This window comes from Canis lupus, chromosome 35 (genome assembly GCF_011100685.1).
Source record: "Canis lupus familiaris isolate Mischka breed German Shepherd chromosome 35, alternate assembly UU_Cfam_GSD_1.0, whole genome shotgun sequence".
NCBI lineage: Eukaryota > Metazoa > Chordata > Mammalia > Carnivora > Canidae > Canis > Canis lupus.
Genome location: NC_049256.1, coordinates 11819806 through 11832130, shown reverse-complemented (window position 1 = coordinate 11832130; position 12325 = coordinate 11819806). Strand labels below are relative to the sequence as shown.

At 41.2% G+C, this 12325-nt stretch overlaps 1 protein-coding gene across 7 annotated transcripts in view; it reads left to right on the top strand.

Moving 5' to 3' along the window:
• Nucleotides 1–11: 11 nt before the first annotated feature.
• MAK (male germ cell associated kinase) overlaps nucleotides 12–12325 on the top strand; it is a 56866-nt gene continuing 44552 nt past the window's right edge. For 5 of the 7 annotated variants that reach the window (XR_005384322.1, XM_038584158.1, XM_038584163.1 and 2 more), the window contains exons 1-2: nucleotides 155–288; nucleotides 5911–6237. Coding sequence is in view for 6 of the 7 variants with exons in the window: in XM_038584158.1 (XP_038440086.1) it covers nucleotides 6137–6237 (101 nt within the window). In the remaining variant the exon portion in view is untranslated. Of the gene's footprint in view, nucleotides 128–154; nucleotides 289–4480; nucleotides 4503–5910; nucleotides 6238–12325 lie in introns of those variants that run through there. The other 2 variants (XM_038584159.1, XM_038584160.1) reach the window with 2 other exon arrangements.

Sequence of the window (12325 nt, the reverse complement as noted above, 5' to 3'; positions counted from 1 at the left end):
GTCCTGTTGGCCACGCCCCCGTGGGCGGGGTGTAAGCGGGCCCGAAGCGCAGACGCCAGCGCACCCCCGCCGTTTCCTAGGAGACGGAACACACAGGACGCCAGAGCTTCACAGGGGAGCGAGAGAGGTAAGCGGCCGGTGCGGGGCAGGTGATCCCGAGCGGGCCGCGGGGCCGCCACCCTCGGCCGACCCAGCCCGAGCCCGTCCCGCGAGGCCCGCCCGGCATGTGCCCGGGGCGCCCCGTCCTACCGGGGCCAACCTCCGCCGAGAGAAGGGGCCTGGACTCTGGTAGGGGGAGGGACCGGGAGGGACGGGGAGGGAGGGGGAGGGGGACGGGGCGGGGGCGGGGCGGGGAGAAGGACCCGGGGCGGACGCGAAGCGGGCAGCGGGGTAGGGTCCGCCGGCGCCTGCTCGGAGCCGGGCTCCCCGGGTCCCCTGGACCACTTTCCCGCGCCCCTAAAGGATGGGATGGGATGGGTAGGTTCTGGGAGGATGACGGCGGGCATCCCTCAGTCCGAGGGACCGGGGCCCCGACCTCTGGCTCCGTTTGGAGCCCCCGCCCCCGCCGCTCGCTCTGCTGCCCAGGCGGGAGGGGAAACTACTTTCAGGAGGGAGAAGCTCGGGACTGCGTTCAGAACTACTACAGAATAAAAAAGGAGGGAAAAGAAAGAAGCTGGATGTAGCGATGTCCTCGTTGGTGCATCGCGGGGGACTCCCAGCGGGATCGCGGCGCGGGGTGGCCTGGGGCGCCCGGCTGGGTCCCGCCAAGCCCCCGGGGACGCCCCCTGTCTGGGCACCTGCAGGGCCCCGGCCCAGGGGACTGGTACCGGGAGGGCCCTGGCTTGCGGAGAAGAGGAGAGAGAGGGCGAGATGGAAACTTTCCTACCGCTGATAAGACATTTTAAGTTTAGGGGCAGGGAAGTGGGGAACAACGAAACTGATTTTAGGGGCTTTGGAATTTCAATTCTAGAAGAGATTAATTATGTTTAAATAATCACCTTGAATGAGCAGACCATCTGCCCTAATAACGAATTTCTTTGAGCCGAAGTAATGGTAGAGGCACAGGCTTTCCTTCCCTTAGGTGGGCAGCCTGGAGGAAGGGAGAAACTACTGCCTCTCCCCCCACCCCAAGGGGCCACTTAACTGCCAGTGCAAAGCTGGCCTTGGGCAAGGATGTTTGATCTCTTCGTTGGGGTGTTTTATTTTATGTTGGTTAATTTTGGAATGATTTGTGAATATTAGCACAAAGCACAATGCTGTTATTTTTTAAATACTGCAATCTTTGCTGTCCCCCTTGTAAAGCTCTCCTTTTCATTTCTGTAAACATATGTCTTGGTTACTTTGAGATCTTTTTTTTTTTTTTAAATTTTGCTCTTCACACAACTTAGTGGTTTTTAAGACGTTTTATCATTATTATGTTTAAACAAACGTTAACGCCAGCGATGGAGTGATATCATTACAGTAGGTTCTACAAAGAAAAGTTGAAGATTTCCAGACGTTATCTGTTCAGGGATTGGCAGACACAAGTTTTACCCTCCATTTGCCCTCTGTGTTAATCTTCTTTAATCCTAAATCCCTTTTAGCTGGCAGAGGCTATCGAGAATACAGCTTAAGTTTACAGTAATTGTGCACTTAAATGCACAATAATTGTACACTTAGATAAAAATAAGAAAACTGTAATGGGAGAGAAGTTATAAGGGTATTTATTTAATATTGGTCTATAATTGAGCCTCTAAATCTCTTAAGTCAAAATATAAGGTTTGTTTAGCTGTAGGAAAGTCACTAAATATTGCAGCTTAATTAGAGAAAATTTCAAGTTCCTAACAGTTCTGTTAAATTAAGGATCATAGTTGTATTACATTTACTTGTGTTCTGTCTTGTTGCATATATACACACACACACACACACACATATATGGAAATATATATATAGTTGACCCTTGAACAATGCAGGGATTAGGCATGTGAGCCTCTGCACAATCAAAAATTCTAGTATAATTTTTGATTCAGCAGAAACCTAACTTAATAGCCCACTGTCGACCAGAAACCTTACTGATGACATAAACAGTTAAGTAACACATATTTCATATATGTATTGTGTACTGTATTCTTCCAATAAAGTAAGTGAGACAAAAGAACCTATTATTAAGAAAATCAGAAAGAAAATACATTTACAGTAGTATTATACGATATTGATTGGAAAAAATCTGCACATAAGTGGACATGTACAATTCAAACCCATGTTGTTCCAGAGTCAACTGTATAGATGGAAATATTATCATACATAAGAAATCACGTCAATACGTCTCCATTTTGCAGAATTTATCGTTTGTAGATCAACAGAGAAGAACAAACGTAACCTGTAGAGAAATATTACTGTGAGTGAACTGGGGACCTGTAGGCAGCCTGTGTTTTCTTAACTTGTATCTATTGCTTTTGACTAGTAATTAGTTGAGGACTTGCTATGGTACATCGATTAAAGTAGTTGATCATGTGCCATCAGTGAGTAGATACATGGAAATAATGATTTAAAAAAAAATTTTTTTTCACCTTGATATCTGTGCCTCTTTACATGAAGCCGTTGTCTATATTTTCAGGGAGGATGCAGGGCTTCTAACCCTGGAAAACTATCTGTTTTGTAATTAATATGACTCAAAAGAGGATTTTCTAAAGTTTTTGTTTGGGAGTATAGTATGTAAACTTGTTTTAGGTTAGGTAGGGCTTAAACTGGAGAGATTCTCTAGGAGCCACAAATCAGACCTTTTTAAAATCTATGTCATATCCATGATCTTCATCACTCCACCCGCTGACTGATAAAGCTGAGAGTGGCTGTATTCCTTGTGTATTCTTCCTTGAATATTAGTAGACCCTATGCTTAGCCACCCTCACTTAAAACAAACTGTGTTTCCAGTGTTTATTTGGAAAGTGGTTGGTAAGGGTTGGCATGAAGTTTCTACAATTTCCACTCCAAAGATGGTTGGGTTTCCAGGCCACTGCAGAAAGTCATCAATGAGTGAATGATCTGTAGTAGCGCCAGTATTACTGGGGGTGGCGGTGGTTAATGGTCTTAATAGTGGAAGAAAGAGGTAATTCCGCTTTTGGAGGTTAACTCACTGCAGGGTAAAATTTTGACTTTTGTTTCTTGTACCATCTCAACTCTGCATTTCTGTTCCTACCTGGGCAGCTCCCTCTTTCATTTTCTTCTCATGCGATATGTCCTTTTCCAGAATTGCCTATATTACTTCCTGCCTATCAGACCCTCAGTGCTTGTCCTTAATTAGATATTAACATGAAAGAAATGATGATGCTGTTGTTTCACTGAATTTCTGAATTAAATTAATTTTCATAAGGGGAGCTTTCCTTAGACTTCATTCTTCCTGTACTCCTACTTTTTTTCCCTCCACTGTTTCTGGCCTATTATTTTTATAGTGTCCTGCATATAGTGCCAGATGCAGCCCCGGAGTCCAGTAGGGGTAGGGAGTACCACTTGCAATTTCCATTTGGTCAGTAGCATCTTGGTATTTTAGGGTGAGGAATTATGTTAGGAATCTTAAGGTGGAGGTAGGGGTGGGCAGCTTTCATGGTGGGGCAGAGACTGCATGGTTTTGAAGCAGAGGTGGGGGTGGGGGTAGTTCCTTTAGCTGTATTAGTGATTAGTAATCACTAAATTTTACTAATACACTAAAGGTAGTTCCTTTAGTGTATTAGTAAAAGCCAGTAAGAATGGATTGTTTAGAAGTTGGGGACTACCCTACCAAACATGAGCAGCCTCAAACCTAATGCAAGGCCTAGACCAAATCCATCATTGATTCTCTGATTGATTATAGATACATGATATTATAGATTATAATACAATGAACACTGTGGCCTCATCGATAAATACATTCTCTGTATTGTTACTTAAGCAGAAGGGATCAGTAAGCCTATAGAGAGGACTTTTCCTTAAAAGGGAGACATATATCACCTTAAATAAGGTAGCTAGGAAAAAGGTCAGGTGAACTTGTTGATAATAAATTGCAAAATACTGATTTAATAAAATTCTAAATGATAAGAATAAATACATTTTAATCCATTTTTTGTTTAATCATAGCACAGAGTACAAAATAAAAACGCAGGGGTGCCCAGCTGGCTCAGTTGGAAGAGCATGTGACTCTTGATCATGGGGTTATGAGTTCAAGCCCCATGTTGTATGTAGAGATGGCTTTAAAAAAAAAATCTTTAAAAAAAATAAACAACTCTAAAGATCTTTCAAAAATATATTTCCTTATACAGATAAAGAAAAAAATTAAGAAAAGCAAATACAAGTTTGGGTCAGGAACCATACAGAAGGGGTGTTGACTTCCTTTATATAAATGCATTAATATTTCAAATCCATGTGTATGTATAATGTAAAGACCACTTACAAAAAACTTCATTTTTCAGGCAAATGGGGAATCATTTTCTGGCATCTGCTAAGGCCATTTGCTCAGACTTAAGCTCAGAAAGAACCCCGAAACAGATCTGGTATCTATTATTGTGATTTTTCTTTTTTTTAAGATCCTGGCCACAGTTAGCACAGCCTAAATTAATTCACACATGACTTTCAAGAGGGTATTATCTATATAAAGTAAAATAAACGATACCCTAATGCACACTCCTTGTTACTTAAAAGTTCCACAGGGTTCTTCCCACATTCCCTATGGGCAAATACATTCCTGTAAGAGGAAACAACATAGTTTTATTGTCCTTCCCTGCATATTTGCTTCTTCCTCCTGAAGAAGAAGAGGAAGATTTGCTTTTGGAAATCTTAGGTACTGACAACTACACTATATCCCTGTGGGTCCTAAATTTCTATGTATAATAATTTCTATGACTTTATTTTGTGGAAATGAAACAGTGCTACAGTGAAAGAAAAGTAATCTTTGAATGAAGCATCAGATTATAAAAGGCATTTTAGAACAAATGGTGCCAAGCATTTTGCTACCATCTGCAACTCAGCATATAGCCTTATAACAGAATGACAGAGATTTTTAAAAGCAATACAAGAATGATAAATTCTAGGTATGAAAATGAGAAATGGTTCCTTGAAGTGTAGAACTAAGAGAGAACAAAGGGATGAAACTATTGAATGTTGTACTCGGGTACACCGTAAAGCCGAGTGTTCTGTTTTTCTTTAATTGCAGTAATCAGAACCTACTTGAAACCTGTACCCTTCTAATATATACAGATCCACAATCCTTTATCTGTTGTTTCAAAATTCACAAAGCTCTGAAGAAATGAAAAATTTGAAATAAATTTGTACAACACTGCAACGTAATGCTACCTGAATGATGTGATGCCAGTGTAGCCATCATTTATTTTACTGAGTGTCCGGTCTGTACATTTTTTCTGCAGCCTCATTAAGGTACTGCTTTGGAGGTGTTCCATAACCTGTGGAATATTCCCTGTATTACTTTTCTAAAATGTACAGATTCCTGGATTCCAGACACATCCAGCCCAGGAGCTTCACAAATAAGGGATCATGGGCCAAATTAAATGTAATGTAAAAATTGATTCCAAGAATGGATTTAGTGTAGTTAGTTGTCTGATTTTCCAGTGTCTGATTTGGAATAATATAGATTATGTTCAGTATAGAAAGAATCCTACAAATCATGAAGCCAGTATTTACTGAGTATTCATGGGATAAGTAGCATAGCACCATGTAAATGAAGTATTCATAAATGAGTATTATCAGTCTGTTATATGTAGACTGCATTCCAAGGACTACTGACAAACACATTGGTATCTATATTATAATTCTTCCCTGTGCTTAGATTACCAGTAAATTTTTTTGAAGAGATTCATTAATGAACATTTTTATTCATTAATAAAAGAGATTCATAAATGAGATTCACTAGTGAAATTTTTCATTCTTGTGTTTTTTTTTTAATAGGGTGTTCATAAGAATGGAAGCACTTTTTCCTTGCCAGATTCCTTATTGGTATATCTCATGAACCTACATAATCTTGGGGAAGAGCCTGTGTCTAATGATGACAAACCTGTCACCCATGAAGCAACAACCATCTGAGGGGAAGAAACAAAAATAAAGAAGCTTTTAAATTTATATTCAACAAAGGAATCATTTCAGTCAACAACTTCTGTTGCATTATTTTTCCACGATGAACCGGTACACAACCATGAGACAGCTGGGGGACGGGACCTATGGGAGTGTGCTGATGGGCAAGAGTAACGAATCCGGAGAGCTGGTGGCCATCAAAAGGTACTGTGTGCGACACTGCCAAGTGTGAAGCTCTGATCTTTTTTTTCCTTTTCTTTAGAAAGTGCTCCAGTTTAGAGCCCCTGCTAGTTTGGCTAATGTGGACTGCTATCCGGGAAAAACACTGCCAGAAAGGAGTTCTGCTTATCCCCACATATAATGTTTTAGTTTTCTGGTTTGTCCAGCTACATTGATAAATCAAAAAATACAATACCTTATGAAAGGTGTATGGTATTTTCCTAAGCTTACCAATGAAAGAGAATTTATTATTATAAACTTAATTATTTCTTCTTAATCTACAGTATTTGTTATCTGTTGTACATAAACAAATTAACCCAATGCTTAGTGATTTAAAACAAGAACAGACATTTATTAATTCTAGTTTCTGGGGGCCTGGAACTTAGGAGTAGCTTAGCTGGATGGCTATGGCTCCAGGTCTCTCGTGTGGTGGCAGTCATCTGAAGGCCACCCTGGGCCTGCACGTCCACTTGGAAGGCAGCTCACTGGATTAGTGGACTAGAGCTGCTACAATGAAGAACCACAGACTGGGTGGCTTACACAGAGACTTACTTCCTCACAGTTCTGGGAGGCTGGAAGTCAGAGATTATATTTTCAGCGGGGGGCAGTTTCTTCTGAGGCCTCTCTCCGTGGCTTGTAAATGGCTGTGTTCTTCCTGTGTCCACACAGGATCTTCCCTCTGTCTATATCTGGGTCCTAATCTCTTCTTCTTATATAAGGATACCAGTAATATCGGATTAGGACCCACCGTAAAGGCCTCGTTTAACCTTAATTAATTCTTTAAAGTCTATCTCTAAATACAGTCAGATACTGGGGGTCACAGCGTCACCATAGGGATTTGGTGGGGGAAATTTTAGCTAATAATAGGCTACTGTGATGAAGTTTAAGCCTCAGACAGTGTGGCTTCAACAGGGGAAATTTACAGATTTAACAATTCTGGAGACTGAAAGTCTAAAATCAAGGTGTCCACGGGCTTGTTCCTTCTGAGGATCCATTCTAGTCTCTCTCCTTGGCTTTTATATGGCATTTCCTCCCCACGTCTCTTCCACACGGTCTTCCTCCCGTGCATATGTCTAGGTCCAAATTTTCCCTTTTTGTAAGGACACCAGTCATATTGGATTAAGGTTTACCCTAATCACTTCATTTTAGCTTCCCTGCCTCTGTAAAAGCCCTTTTTACAGATAAGGTGTGATAAGGTCACACTCTGAGATGCAAAGGGTTAGGACGTCACCATATAAATTTTTTTGGGGGGGTGAGGGGCACAGTTTAGCCCACAACACTCACTCACATGGTTGACAAGTGGCCTCTTAACATGGGCCTCTACAGGGAGTTGTTTGAGTCCTCTCAGGACACAGCAGTCGGCTGCAACCAGACTGAGTCCCAGAGACCAATTACTACATCAACCAAATGATGACAATCTGAAATTTAAATGCTTTAAGAAATGCTGATCAAATGTTAAAGACTTTAAAATATCATGACCTAAAGCATTACAAGGAAATAATTTCATAAAATATTGTTGGTAGCTATTATTCTCAAGTAAATGTATAATGTGCAATAACTGAAATGAAATACTTACCAAATGGGCTAGTAAAATTCAATACCCACCCATGACTGGGGGGAAGAAAGCGCTTAGGAAATAGGAATAAAAAGAAACTAACCTGATAAGTCTCATACAATTCATCATCTTTATGGTGAAATACTAGAAGTACTGCTAGTAAAGTTGGTTTTAAGACCACACTGCCCGCTATATTGCTACTAATTAAGATTGGTTTGGTGATCTTAATTAATTAATGCAATAAGAGAAAAAAAGTGAGGCATAAGTATATGCCAAAATGAGATGAAATCATCCTTATTTATAGATTAAATAATTGTATAAGCTCACACAAATACTTCATTATGCATAAATAAATTTATACATATAAATATTTTTAGTCTATGTGCTGCTGAAGCAAGTACTATATAAAATATTTTTAAAGAACTGGAGAGATACACATATAGTTCATGAAAGCTGTGTCTTCTGTGGGAGGTGGTAAAAAAATGAGAATGAGGTTAGATCTGCTGGAATCATGTAAAGTTATTACCTTTGTTCTGTTTTATTTAACAAAATGGCCATTATTCCTGTGGGTGGCAAAATCATGTGTTTTACTGGTTCATTTCATAAAATAGGGAATCGAGCCTTACCTGGGTAGATCTAGATAAAGCCTTGAAAGCTCTGAGAAGTTAAATAAATTGACAGCTGGGAAGAGGCCATAAGCATAACTTAGGAATGCTTTGGTGTATAAAATTAAAAAAAAAAAAAAGCCTAACCAAAAGTAACTTAGATAGGGATTTACTTTACTTACATAATAAAAAGTCTCAAGGTGGGCAGCCCAGGGCTGGTACCTTGTCCATGCTGTTTTCACAGACCCAAGTTCTCTTCAAAACATAGCTGCCTCACCACTCTCCAGAAGGCTTCTGGTACTTCTCATTGGCCGCAAGTGTGTCACAGAGCACACCTGGCTAGAAGGGAGGCTGGGAATCTGAGTACTTAGCTGGGTATTACGTATCTCCGTAGAAAAACTGAGCTGTGACAGTAAAGAGGAAGAGTAGATTTTGGATAATCAACTCCCAGTGTCCACCCTCAATATCTACTATGTGCTAGATAGTGTTCCTTTTTAAAAAAAAAAAAAAAAAAAAAAAGATTTTATTTATTCATGAGAGACAGAAAGAGAGAGAGAGTCAGAGACAAAGGCAGAGGGAGAAGCAGGCTCCATGCAGGGAGCCCGACGTGGGACTTGATCCCAGGTGTCCAGAATCACACCCTTGGCTGAAGGCAGCGCTAAACCTCTGAGCCACCCGGGCTGCCCTAGTGTTCCTAACTTAAGTAAGGACACAGCAGAAATGAATGCGAAGGGGAGGAGTCATGTGGAAGGCTTGAAAAAATTTCAAATGTTCATTCAAAATATAATTGTTAAGCTCCTGCTATGCTGGTGCTCAGGACAAAATGGGAATGAGATAGATGAGTTACACTGTAGTGAGGAAAACCAACAAATTAAATACGTTACAATATAAAATGTGATGAGTCCAATGATGGAGGAATAATGGGTCCCAGGGAAACATAGAGAAGTGATGCTGAAGAAGTATGCTGGAAGGCTTCCCATAGAAAGGGAGATTCCAAGAATCAGAAGAAAATTTCAGGAAGAAAGGAGGCAGGGGCACCTGGGTGGCTCAGTTGGTTGAGTGTCTGACTCTTGGTTTCAGCTCAGGTCATGATCTCAGGGTTGTAGGATCAAGGCCTGAGTTAGGCTCCACACTGAGCACAGAGTCTGCCTTAGATCCTCTTTCTCCCTCTGCCCACCCCCTACCCCCTGCTACTTTTGCTTTCTCTCTCTCTCTCTCTCTCTCTCTCAGATAGATAGATAGATAGATAGATGATAGATAAATAAGATCTTTAAAAATTTTTTTTGAAAAAGAGAAAAGAGAGAAGAATGCTTTAAGAAGCAAGCATAATATGTATGAAGGCTTGGAGGTGAGAGAACATGAATGCTTACGTAGGGCTGCATAACTGCAAGAAGCATAGGTGGCTGGAGTGTAGATTCAGAGTGGGGCAGAGGAGAGACATGAAGCTCAAGGGTGAAGTCATAAAGCCAGATTAAGGACTTTGTATATCTTAACTAGAAGGTGATGGAGGACTTTAAGCAGGAGAGTTGATGTGATCAAATATTGCTTCAGAATGGATCCCTTTAGCAAAAGAGTGGATACTGGATCAAGGGGACCAGTCAGGAGACTGGTGCAGTCATCTTGGTTAGAGGTGGTAGTGACCTGATCAAGGAAGACAGCATTGGGTATGGATGTATGGGCTCCATAGTGATTGGGCTTAGGGGGAAAGGAATAAAGTGTGTGCAAGAGCCTAGGCTAATTCCTGGGATTCTTAAATGTGTAGTGGTAGTGCCATTCACTATGACAGGGGAAATCACAGGCTTAGGGGTAAAGCTAGGTTCACCTTTGGATATAATGACTTTAAGATGCCTACAGGTAACTGAATATTTGCATCAGTACGGGTCTGGGCTGGCAATTTGGGAATTGTTAGTCTACGGATAATAATTGAAGCTATACAGAAGGAGAAGAAAAGAGGTTTTCATATGGAACTCTAAGGAATCCCAGCATATAAAGTGTGGGCCCTGGAAGAGGGGCTCACAGAGAAGACTGAAAGGGAGCCACCAGAGAAGTAGGGAGAAAACCAGGAGAGTGTAGGAAACATCTGGACCCAAAGGAAAAATAAAAAAAGAAGTGCTCAACTAGAGACAACTAATAACTAATGACTGAAAAGCATCTAGATTAGTTAGGAATGTTTCTTGCTTACTGTAAGTGACAAATATGTAAATTAATATCAAGTGACAGAAACAGTAGCTTAAATAAATATTTATATAAATAAATAAAGATTACTTTTCTTCCATCTCAGGAAATCTGGATTTGATGATTCCAGTGCTCTTTCAAAAGGGTTCAACTGCGTATTGAATCTCGCCTCTTCTATCTCCTTCATGCTAAGCTATTAGCACTTCTTTGCCCTCAAACGTGTCACTTAATGGTCACATTATGACTACTTCACTTCTGGGCATTACATCTATGTTCCAGGATGGGAAGAAGGGAGAATAATACCAGCAAACTCTTCTCTCAAGTTCTAAGTAAATTTGTTTCCCAGAAGCCCCCAAATGACTTCCCCTTACATCTTATTGGCTAGAAATGGATCACGTGGTCTCCTTCAGTAGGAAAGAGGCTAGGGGGTGAGAATCTACTCTTCTAGCTTCTGTAGTAGGAGGCAAAAGGGAGGATAGAAGTGGCTTTCTGGTATCCAAACAAATATTGGTGTTCTTTGGATTTGGAGAACATGACATTAGTGGCTACGATGACATTTTTTTCTAGTGAAATAGAAGTGGAGATAAGCCAGATTGCAATAGGGCAAGGAGTAGTAAAAAGTGGGGTAGTAGAGGCATTGAACGGATAGTCATGGAGTACATGTCACCTAGTCGCTAGAAAAGTCATAGAAGGCTTTTCTCAGTAAGAATCCCCCTGAGAATATATGGGATGAATACTAATGTGGGGCCACTGGGGGCATGTACATGACTTTCCTTCCTGCCTTCACCCAGCTGTACAGAGAGCAGAGACTGAAGGAAGTCAGGGTAGGAGGGGTAGAAGGTTGGGAGAGGAGGACATCAGAATATGTAGGTGTTATCGAGGGGACAGTGGTGGGAAGGCTGATCATGAGATCCAAGCTGGAGGAGGAGGCATGCAGAGCCAAGTGTGGAACAAGTGAGCATATACAGCACATCCAGTGGTAATGATAGTAAAAGGATAGGAGGCAGAGTGTAAAGTTTCAAAGGCTGAGATCTTAGAGGGTAGAACCATTTCTCACGATAGCAGGGTTCTTTTTTTTTTTTTTTTTTTTTTTTTATGATAGGCACACAGTGAGAGAGAGAGAGGCAGAGACACAGGCAGAGGGAGAAGCAGGCTCCATGCACCGGGAGCCCGACGTGGGATTCGATCCCGGGTCTCCAGGATCACGCCCCGGGCCAAAGGCAGGCGCTAAACCGCTGCGCCACCCAGGGATCCCGATAGCAGGGTTCTTATGAGAGACTGTGGCATCACAGAAATGAACAGCTCTTTGGAGTTAAGAACTGTGAAGCCAGGCTACTGGCAGGGTTATCAATATGAATGGTCACTCTAGCCATTACTCCTAAAATTCTGGACAAGACATAATCTTAGGATAGTTTTTGACCCTATTTTGCCTGTAAGGGTCATAATGGCTCTTGCATTGGCTTAAATGGCTGAAGCCATTTCTCTCAGGACTGATGCAAAGCAATAAACTCAACTTGAGATACTAGACCCCTTATATTCCATTCTCCGTGTATCCCTTTTTGTTACTGAAACAATCTATATGCCATAATATCCAATTAGGACCATCATCTTGTGCTTCACTGTAGAAAAATTTAGGCACTGCAAATTTAGGCCACAAATATTGTAGGTATACAATATCCATCCACATCGGATTAAAACTCTAAATAAATTCCGTGTTGAATACATTTTATGTAGCAGA